This window comes from Haliotis rubra, unplaced genomic scaffold (genome assembly GCF_003918875.1).
Source record: "Haliotis rubra isolate DU_JTF1 unplaced genomic scaffold, ASM391887v1 Scf506, whole genome shotgun sequence".
Taxonomy (NCBI): Eukaryota; Metazoa; Mollusca; class Gastropoda; order Lepetellida; family Haliotidae; genus Haliotis; species Haliotis rubra.
Window position 1 is genome coordinate 670,356 of NW_025767198.1, and position 11,857 is coordinate 682,212.

At 42.7% G+C, this 11,857-nt stretch overlaps 1 protein-coding gene across 1 annotated transcript in view; it reads right to left on the minus strand.

The window, feature by feature from the left end:
* Nucleotides 1-11,136, minus strand: part of LOC124292042 (pregnancy zone protein-like) — a 55,044-nt gene extending 43,908 nt beyond the window's left edge. Inside the window, exons 1-3 of the mRNA XM_046729115.1 lie at nucleotides 10,986-11,136; nucleotides 9,336-9,431; nucleotides 3,363-3,532 (exon numbers count right to left, since the gene is read on the minus strand). Coding sequence (XP_046585071.1) covers nucleotides 3,363-3,532; nucleotides 9,336-9,394 — 229 coding nt within the window. The 5' untranslated portion in view covers nucleotides 9,395-9,431; nucleotides 10,986-11,136. The remainder of the gene's footprint in view (nucleotides 1-3,362; nucleotides 3,533-9,335; nucleotides 9,432-10,985) is intronic.
* Nucleotides 11,137-11,857: the final 721 nt, after the last annotated feature.

An 11,857-nucleotide genomic window follows, 5' to 3' on the forward strand; every position in this document is an offset into this window, starting at 1 on the left:
TATGTATGATGGATCTCCCTTTGCTCTACAAGACGGCGTCAGAATGGATACGTGCCCACTTACTATGTATGATGGATCTCCCTTTGCTCTACAAGACGGCGTCAGAATGGATACGGTGCCCACTTACTATGTATGATGGATCTCCCTTTGCTCTACAAGACGGCGTCAGAATGGATACGTGCCCACTTACTATGTATGATGGATCTCCCTTTGCTCTACAGGACGGCGTCAGAATGGATACGTGCTCACTTACTTTGTATGATGGATCTCCCTTTGCTCTACAAGACGGCGTCAGAATGGATACGTGCCCACTTACTATGTATGATGGATCTCCCTTTGCTCTACAAGACGGCGTCAGAATGGATACGGTGCCCACTTTACTATGTATGATGGATCTCCCTTTGCTCTACAAGACGGCGTCAGAATGGATACGGTGCCCACTTACTATGTATGATGGATCTCCCTTTGCTCTACAAGACGGCGTCAGAATGGATACGGTGCCCACTTACTATGTATGATGGATCTCCCTTTGCTCTACAAGACGGCGTCAGAATGGATACGGTGCCCACTTACTATGTATGATGGATCTCCCTTTGCTCTACAAGACGGCGTCAGAATGGATACGTGCCCACTTACTATGTATGATGGATCTCCCTTTGCTCTACAAGACGGCGTCAGAATGGATACGTGCCCACTTACTATGTATGATGGATCTCCCTTTGCTCTACAAGACGGCGTCAGAATGGATACGTGCTCACTTACTATGTATGATGGATCTCCCTTTGCTCTACAAGACGGCGTCAGAAAGGATGCGTGCCTACTTACTATGTATGATGGATCTCCCTTTGCTCTACAGGACGGCGTCAGAATGGATCTCCCTTACTATGTATGATGGATCTCCCTTTGCTCTACAAGACGGCGTCAGAATGGATACGTGCTCACTTACTATGTATGATGGATCTCCCTTTGCTCTACAGGACGGCGTCAGAAAGGATGCGATCCCTACTTACTATGTATGATGGATCTCCCTTTACTCTACAGGACGGCGTCAGAATGGATACGGTGCCCATTTACTATGTATGATGGATCTCCCTTTGCTCTACAGGACGGCGTCAGAAAGGATGCGATCCCTACTTACTATGTATGATGGATCTCCCTTTGCTCTACAGGACGGCGTCAGAATGGATACATGCCCACTTACTATGTATGATGGATCTCCCTTTACTCTACAGGACGGCGTCAGAATGGATACGGTGCCCATTTACTATGTATGATGGATCTCCCTTTGCTCTACAGGACGGCGTCAGAAAGGATGCGATCCCTACTTACTATGTATGATGGATCTCCCTTTGCTCTACAGGACGGCGTCAGAATGGATACATGCCCACTTACTATGTATGATGGATCTCCCTTTGCTCTACAAGACGGCGTCAGAAAGGATGCGATCCCTACTTACTATGTATGATGGATCTCCCTTTGCTCTACAGGACGGCGTCAGAATGGATACATGCCCACTTACTATGTATGATGGATCTCCCTTTGCTCTACAAGACGGCGTCAGAATGGATACGGTGCCCACTTACTATGTATGATGGATCTCCCTTTGCCCTACAGGACGGCGTCAGAAAGGATGCGATCCCTACTTACTATGTATGATGGATCTCCCTTTGCTCTACAGGACGGCGTCAGAATGGATGCATGCCCACTTACTATGTATGATGGATCTCCCTTTGCTCTACTATGTATGATGGATCTCCCATTTACTCTGTAAGACGGCGTTTGCACAGAATGAATACGGTGCCCATTTACTATGTATGATGGATCTCCCTTTGCTCTACAGGACGGCGTCAGAATGGATACATGCCCACTTACTATGTATGATGGATCTCCCTTTGCTCTACAAGACGGCGTCAGAATGGATACGGTGCCCATTTACTATGTATGATGGATCTCCCTTTGCTCTACAGGACGGCGTCAGAATGGATACATGCCCACTTACTATGTATGATGGATCTCCCTTTGCTCTACAAGACGGCGTCAGAATGGATACGGTGCCCACTTACTATGTATGATGGATCTCCCTTTGCCCTACAGGACGGCGTCAGAAAGGATGCGATCCCTACTTACTATGTATGATGGATCTCCCTTTGCTCTACAGGACGGCGTCAGAATGGATACATGCCCACTTACTATGTATGATGGATCTCCCTTTGCTCTACAAGACGGCGTCAGAAAGGATGCGATCCCTACTTACTATGTATGATGGATCTCCCTTTGCTCTACAGGACGGCGTCAGAATGGATACATGCCCACTTACTATGTATGATGGATCTCCCTTTGCTCTACAAGACGGCGTCAGAATGGATACGGTGCCCACTTACTATGTATGATGGATCTCCCTTTGCTCTACAGGACGGCGTCAGAAAGGATGCGATCCCTACTTACTATGTATGATGGATCTCCCTTTGCTCTACAAGACGGCGTCAGAATGGATACGGTGCCCACTTACTATGTATGATGGATCTCCCTTTGCCCTACAGGACGGCGTCAGAAAGGATGCGATCCCTACTTACTATGTATGATGGATCTCCCTTTGCTCTACAGGACGGCGTCAGAATGGATGCCCACTTACTATGTATGATGGATCTCCTCTACACTTACTATGTATGATGGATCTCCCTTTGCTCTACAAGACGGCGTCAGAATGGATACATGCCCACTTACTATGTATGATGGATCTCCCTTTGCTCTACAAGACGGCGGCGTCAGAATGGATACGATGCCCACTTACTATGTATGATGGATCTCCTTTGCTCTACAGGACGGCGTCAGAATGGATACGGATCTCCTTGCCCACTTACTATGTATGATGGATCTCCGTTTGCTCTACAAGACGGCGTCAGAATGGATACGGTGCCCACTTACTATGTATGATGGATCTCCCTTTGCCCTACAGGACGGCGTCAGAAAGGATGCGATCCCTACTTACTATGTATGATGGATCTCCCTTTGCTCTACAGGACGGCGTCAGAATGGATACATGCCCACTTACTATGTATGATGGATATCCCTTTGCTCTACAGGACGGCGTCAGAATGGATACATGCCCACTTACTATGTATGATGGATCTCCCTTTGCTCTACAGGATGGCGTCAGAATGGATACGGTGCCTGTCTATACTCGAGACGAATGTGTGGGTACATATTGGGACCCACTTGTCCTGTATGATACATATTCACACACCAACACAACTTACCATGTATGAAGGTCCTGGTTGTACTCGATTCATTGCAACCGTTTACCCTGTTGTAAAAGATTTATCTGCATGAATGTATTTGAGTGATCTGTATTAGCAACGTACCCTGTGCGAAGGACCTTGTTGTACTCTGTATGATGGTGTCTGATGTACGGTTGACAAGAGCTATCTGGATGGACACTGGCTGTGTTGCATTCAGAATCTGTACTCGGATAGGAACTGTCCATCCCGGGGCGATCTTTTTGGCAAAGGTGATGATGTATGTTCCAGGAGAGCTGTAGATTAAAAAGTAAAACTGTTGAGGTCTAATTTTTGTCTCTTAGAAATGGGAAAACGGAATGTTAGCAATGTAGTCCCGCTTCGTGTGTGGCCTTGTTGAGACATGGTATTTGTGTATATTGTCCAATGTGACAGCCGCACAAGCCTCACCAGTTACCATAGCAACCGAGTCTAAATGTCCATGTAACATGTGCTTATTTTGACCTTGTATTCAGATGTTCACGGACTTAGATTTACAGTACACAGAGAAGACACTAACACAAGTGCTTTCGACATCAACCATTTGTGTCATAATTCTAACTGAGGATCTAAGGTTCGAACTTTGCTCTCGTGAGTGACCTTTCCTCAACTGAGATTTTATTCTCTTTTCATCGTGACTTGAATAGAAATTATGAGCTGTGGGCACAAGACGTACCTTTATGCCCTGTCACTGACACTGTCAAGCAACTACACGTATTAGATAATCGCAGGACATACACGGGTCTTGTGTCAGCAGTCAACATTGCATTTCAGCTGTATTTTGCGCGTATTGCCGAAGTAGCAGCTGGGAGCGGTCACATCCGATGGCTTACTGCACTTGACTGGCTCGAGAGAACTACAGAAAATACAGAACTACTTTACCGGATTGAAATTAGTGTCCGTTAATAGCACAGAGCTCTCGATAAACGTGCAAAATATGAATCGATACAATGCATAAAATATACTAGTTACGTATGATATCTGTACGGTTTTGGCTATGAAAGTACTTGACAACCACTTTTTACGTTGTAACAGTGCGAGACAAAAAGGTTAATTTTAGTGAAAACTTGCCCAGATGTGTTCGATAGCATTGGTACCTCGTATGAAGATCTGCCTTCAGTTATTAGCAATCCATAACCTGTTTTTATATTGTATTGTCATCTATAGCTGAAATATTTATATTTAATTGCTATTTTAAATTTTATATCTGTGATAATCTAGTTGTTTTACTGTAATTATAAATCTATAACTTGATTTGGTCACGATATGGCTGAAATATTGCCGATATGACTTAAAATCCTAACTCACTCACTCGATAGGATTGAGGTCGGGGCTACGCGACGGCCATTCCAGAACTTGAATACCGGCATTTCGTTGAAGATTCTGTGTAAGAAATGCCGTATGCGGTCCAGCGTTGTCTTGTTAAAACGTCAGCCCAGGGCCATGTCTCCGCATAAATGGAAGCAGGACAGGTTGCAAAATCTGTGCTATGTACTGGGCAGCATTTAAGTTCCCTCGAAAGACGACAAGGCGAGAACATCCGTGTGTGCAAAACGAACCCCATACCTGTCGCCACCCAATCTGTCCACTTCACGGACGCAGACTTGAGCGTCGTTCACCTCGCCTGCGGTACACTCGGGCCCTGCCGTCGGCAAATCTAAATGTGAATCGAGATTCGTCGCTGAAGACAACTGAATCCCACTGTCTTTGATAGAAGCTTATGACATTGTGTCTTGTGGCCCACACCAGGCGGCTGCCGCGATGAAGAGGCGTTACAAGTGGTTCATTATGTCGAGAAGTCCAGCGGCACGCGAGCGATTTCTGACAGTTTGTGCAGTTATCCTTCCACCAAACATCTCCCTACTTGTGGAAGGTGCAGTAACAAATCTGTTCCGAAGATGACGTAATCGTATTTCTTGATCTTCCCAGAGTGACGTCACACGTGACGCTGTCGGCCTCGGGCGGTAGGAAACAGTTCCGGTTTGATGCACTCTCATCCTAAGATTAAAAATTGTTTGTCGTGAACAATTAAAGGCTCTTGCAACAGCGACCACAAACAGACCAGCATCAAACCTCCCCATAGCACGTTGACGTTCTTGATTTGAAAGGCGTGGCATTTCAAAAAAATAAATAAGAAGATTAAAATTAAAGGTTTGATTTGTTTTTCAAGCTCACATTCAATGTGCGTGTTCAGTTTCAGCAAACATGCACCGAATGACATCATGAATTTGCTTTTCACACGTGCATTTCGTGTTTTTCATCTTTATCATCAAGGTTTACACGTGAACTTACAATTTCACGAAATGCTGAGTATAGTACGATTTTTTATAAACTTCTATTGGTGGACGCCATTGTTCCTTTACGTTCTACTGATGTCTACTGTAGTTAATCGTTTTTTGTATATTTTTGTGAGTATAACAAGAGTCACAAGAAGTATCCCTTAAATCTGGTGTCGTTTGGAAATTGAGTTTGACTACTTACACACCATTTCCGACTCCGTGCCTTCAGATAAATGAAACATATTGTTGTTTACGATCTGTAAAACCCCCAAACCATCAAAAAGCAATAGCTCAACATTGGACTGATCTCTGTAGCAGGATTCTAAATACTTTTTTGAGGTCTGCTCCGATGACGACCAGAATTTCAGAACGAACGAATAAATGTCACCTGTAGAATGTCAAGCTAGTTTGAATCAGGTATATAAAACGGCTTATGTGTTCGGGACGGAGGATAGACTGATGGACGGAGGGACATGCTGATCGCCACATTGATTTTTTTTCAAAACGGGGGTAGGGGGTATAGACAATAAAATGAAATAGAAGTGTCGTTTTAACTTCTCTTAACTCAAATATTCACATGTATGATTAGTACGGAATGCCAACCTAGCGTATATCCGTACATACATGAATTCGGGCGTGTCCGAGGACAGCGAGACCTGTCATTTAGGTAAGAGAGCCGGTCTTGCCGCAGGATATGCATACACATTAATTTTATATTCAGCTTTCAAAGAACTTTATTTTATACCACTGGTAATAAGACGGCGCTTTCACACGTGCCAGCGAAGTGGACAAGAACTGCATCGGAGCCAACGTAAACAAAGATATCGACGGTCAACTGAAAGCATAGAGAAGGCGATAGTCAATGAATAACATCCACGTACGTAAGTGTAGTGAGCTAGTACCACCTCAAGTCTTGCAGAAAGAGGGTTTATACGCCAGACAGCGTCCGGTACATTAGTTTTGCCGGGCGCTTTTGTTCTAGATATAACATAACTGATGCGCGATAATCCCTTAAAGAATGGGGGATTAACTTATAGTCTGTTTCGGATCGGGATCGGTACAGACTGGATTGAGTAGTCACACCTCACTTTGCCGGACATCTAATGTGATGATAATGTTATAACATCACCGACGGTGTTGGCGGTTGCAGGACAACCTGTCTTACAACATTTCCAATGAACTCGTCCCTTTTTGTGCTCTTAACCCTAAACTTGTGACCTAGATAGATTAAGTGTCTGCCTCCCCTTGAATTTGGAATGAACTGAATGTTAACCTGTGTGTTTGCTATTTTGCAATAAGACAACATTCTTTTTATATAGGTACAATGATAGAAAAAATCATTTGAATACGTTTCACTCAATGTTGCTAATATAATTTGAGTTCACTCAAATTAGTTATTAGAAATCGAGTTCACTCAATTGTGTTCACTAATTAATGAGTTCGAACTCATTCTGCCAAAGGCTCATGGCTGACTACTCACTGAATTGACAAGCTAGTGACTTTTGTAGAATACATATGGTAATTCCTCTCGCTTGGGTCAACTCAATACAGATTGGTTGAATTTCTGGATAATCGTCTATCGACTACTCACTCATACTTGAAAATATACTTGACCTTTGCGACGCGGTCTGTCTGTCACTATCTTCAATCTTCAGAAACACCCTTACTATTACTATTTTCTTTATTAAGTTTGTTTATCATCACCTCTCTCAGAGTGGAATCTGTACTTTACTGAGAAAGTGTAATCCCAAATAACCACTTTCTAAATGGCATTGTGTATTCACAGCTTTTGGTCGCGGGAACCGTGCCAATTTACACTTGTCAGAGGGGTACACAAAGTCCGTGATCTACTCTACCAGCTGTATTTGTCACACTTCTATTTTTGTGAAAGCCGTTGTGGCTGAGCGGGGTCTTCCTACCTGTCCAGCTATTGTTTCAGGTGTAAAATCACCCATGCGTGCTGATTGGTTAGACAATAGGGGATGAAGGGAGCATCTCTAACATTTAGAGAGAATTTTAGTCAATGAATTTATAGGAGTGAACACTTTTCACTTAGTGCTGGATTGCTGGATCAATTGGTGAACTTTATCTAAACTAAAATGATGACATTGATGAAATTGAAAAACGGGAAATTGATTATGTGATTACTTGGTGAACTTTATTTGAAATTGGTGAACTAATGTCACTCATCAGTATAATATGTATATATATTTGGTATATATAGGGAATCTTTCGTTTTAAAGTATTCAAAATATCTATGGCTAATGGTCAAGTAGGTGAACAGTTTGTTCTGAATTCGAAAGGTGGACAGCAATTAGTATTTGTCTTTTCATGATAAAGACAAGACGTCAGAGATAGGTACACTGGAAATGCTCTCAAAGAGGATGACAACTGTGAGATTTCCATCATGCAACTGCAGTCAGGTAGCCTTATGCCACCAAAGAAGAAACGCTACCAGGACCTGAACCATGCCTTTGATAGACGGAAGAGACAACTCCTTGCTCATGAAAAATCTAAGTTTGAGTACCATGAAGCTGTTTCCCATCTTGTCGGGTTAAGAAATGTATTGATAAATGTATGTAATTTTGTAATTATATATAGATATGTAATATGTGTATTATATGTAACATATGCTATTTGTCATACATGTCATCAAAATATATGACATGTGATGCAATGATAATACTTATCAGATCAAAATATCTGTAAAATGTTGGACATGTGTTTGTTGTTTGTTCTCAACCACCTTAATGAGGTGGGGGCTGCTGAGGGAGCATCACTGGTAAATATGTTTGAGACAAACATGGTGGGGATTAACGGTTTGCCAGCTGCTGGACAAGTAGGAAGTCATCGGCTCAGTGGGTTAGATCACTGACTTAACGCCGGGCGTGTACGAGTAACGCTCCTATTATTTATCAGAAAGTGTTGAATAGCAGCCATGCGATCGTCTCTTCATAAGATTGTGTGTGCGCGCGCGTGTGTGTATATGTATCTGTTGTAGAGTTGCCAGAAGGACTGGGCTTCGTGAGAGGGCGGCTTGCAGCCGAATTCCACATGAGTTCGAAAGGATTGAGGTCTAGTGATCTATCTCCTTGTCTACGCCACGTCTACTTGCATGACGATCTTGAGTCATCAGTGAAAGTTCTGTACCGTTTATTATTTAACCTCATCTCCAGCCCAACCCGTCTGGCTGTGATGTCGGGGCAGTGGAATGCATGCCTTCCCCTCACCCGAGATCAGCCTCATGGAGACGATTACGCAGTGTCTAAGTTGAAACTTTGTTCTTGTTATGGCAGTTACGAAGTGATGACGTCCTCACAAATAGATCTCTGATGTATATACACTTGCAAATTATAAGGGCGGGTTAATAAGAACTAACTTCTTTCTCGGAAATATACGATTCGATGCTAGGAACATTAACATTATTGAAATAATAATCACAAGTATTCAGACGCACCAGGTGCGTCCAATAGAGTCCACAATCAGCACCACCACCAATGCAGTTTTTAACGTTTGCTTGCATCTAGGGCACATCGCAAGTCTAACCCTTTAGCCGCCGAGTTTGTGTCAAATGAGCTATTACAGGTATGGCTAAATACATCATTATGCACGTTCTTACGTTTGCTGAATAGTGTTCCAGTTAACGCCGGGCGTGTACGAGTAACGCTCCTATTATTTATCAGAAAGTGTTGAATAGCAGCCATGCGATCGTCTCTTCATAAGATTGTCTATGGCATATGTACACACTGGGAAATGTCAATATACATTTGTGAAACCTTACCTTTCATTCCCGACAGCGCCGACAGTGACAGCCAGCAATAAGGTCAACCATAACGTCATCGTTACTGAGCCTCCACCATTCACAAATAGTCAGGCGCTGTAAAACCGAATTAAATACTGAAATACGAACTGGATATGGTTGAATGGTATCTTATCATATAAATATTTACGGACATGACTAACACTATGAAAACGTATTTCATAATGAATATACATGTATATACAACAGGGAAGACAGCTCTAGTTAGTTCGGTTTCACGCCGATTCATGCAGTACTCCAGCAATATCACGGCGTGGGACGCCAGAAAAAGGCTCAAATTTGTGCTAATGTCGTGATATAACCGATAAACGAACGAACGTCTTTAACTAGTAAACTACCCGACTGCCCACAACAAACGTACTTGAAATATGAAAGATACATTTGCGCTGCGTATACCCTCATCTTCGAGCAAAATGACAACGCGTCTATTTTATGTCATGGTGGGGCTGAGAAACAGGTTCTATATCGAATTGTTACATCTCTGAAGCTGAAGTATCAGAGCTGCTTTGCAGGTATGTGATAACTTTGGTTATGTCAGGAAGTCGGTTACACATGCTATCTGGATGTTAGATGCATAGCGGTCTGTCGATATAATCTCGATGTTTCGTGATTCTATATTAAGTGAGGAGGATTAGACCAACATTGAAGAACCAATTCAACATGCCTTTAGGTCGTATGCGCTAATGTTCAGGACAACGAACAGTCTTTCAAACGTACAAAACAGAAAGCAATGTAAACCTATCCATATATTGTGTTTGCGATGTGTGTAATTAAGTTCGGTCAGAATTCAGATTTCGTTAGAAAAATAGAATGGAGTGTATCGTGTTGCGATCTTTGATATACATGTACATAAATGCACGTAATGGTTTGTCTTTCCTTTATAATGTATGGGAGATGAACATGGCACATCTTCACCTCCACATATATGCGGGCATCTACGAAAAAAGAATATAAAATACTATACTAGAAAGCCATACAAACGTATGCAGAGAAGAACAGGGGTTACAGCTATACATTGTGTGGTATAAAATCTGATGTTCGTGGACTTGTTTTCATTGTACATTCCCCGCCGTGAGCTGGAGTGGTTATGTGACTGTACTATGAATGCGGACATTTGGGAGTTGGCATGAATCATGTTGACAAGTAACCCAACTTTGACTGCCTCGGGTGAGACAGACGTGTCAATGTTGTTTAGAGTACTTGGGATAGGCGTAACGTTAACATTCTCTTAACGGTTTTGTATTCTGGAATGTATGGATTTCCTTATTTCTTGTGTCTGGATAGGATATACTTGTAAGATTATGCCGAGTACATGAGTTTTAATTTTAATATTTGCATTTTGTTTTATTCATTTGTCGTAAGTCACATTTTGTACACTATAAGTAATGGCATACAATCTGAGATTCACCTTAATTCTGTCCTGGACCAAGAGGAAAGAAATAAAAGCGTGGTACCTGATATGTTATTAAAACGTCTACACATTTACACACGTAAGATTATGCCGAGTACATGATTACGTGTTAAGCAAGTCACACCACCGAGAATTTCATCTTACGTTTGTATTAATCTTTGTTGACAGGCGGACAGAGTAAACAACTGAGATTCACCTACCTGGTGTTTGTTCACAGGAGACGGCAGATTCTGTCCTGGCTAAGTAAAAGCGTCGTCAACAGGTAACAGCAAACAGGCAATCACTTTTATTTAGTCCATCACGTGACACGAGCCCAGCTGCCGAGTCGTACACGTCACGGCTTGGCGAGCAGGTCCGCCTGTAGCAGGCGAATTGTAATGTTATGAAAGAAACATGATTTGTCACCGTGCAGAGATATTAAAGAAGAACGGCTTAAGACACACTCTGTAGTCTTTGCCGCTTAGAATAGAAGTACGAATATAAGATATTGCCAATATCACTGCGCTGAACAAGAGAAAACAAGATATAAGGAATACTACACACAGTTTGACAGAAGAAGACGCTAATACGTTTGTGTGCAAATTGTGAAGGAGTGTACCGGCAAGGAAGGACGTGCGTACCCTTTTCAGGTCATGTCAGCACTGATTTTCGGTGAACCATTCATATAATTGTCTCCGCTGTTTTGCCCAAAGGAGTCTGTTTGGGTGGGTACCTGAGATGGCGTTGGCATTTCATATTTTCATGAAATATGCATTTTGCTGAAGCGATAAACATCGTGTTAAGATTTGATCACTTAGTGAAAATCCGGGTGAAGGTCGGCAGGTGAATGCGGGCGGCACAAGGGAGTATAGTTAGCAGTACGTGCTTCTCGAAATACGTCAATGTTTAACTCTACATAAGCACTTTGTTTCTTTCACTTTGTGTTTGTAATGTACGTACCGCACCACTGAGCCGATCCAGCGCCTTGAGCATGCACTACTTGCGTGGATATGTGCGCTATATAAATATCCTATAATAATAAATAATAATAATCCTCGCCCCGATTGTAGCCACGTGAAAACCTTGGATCTTT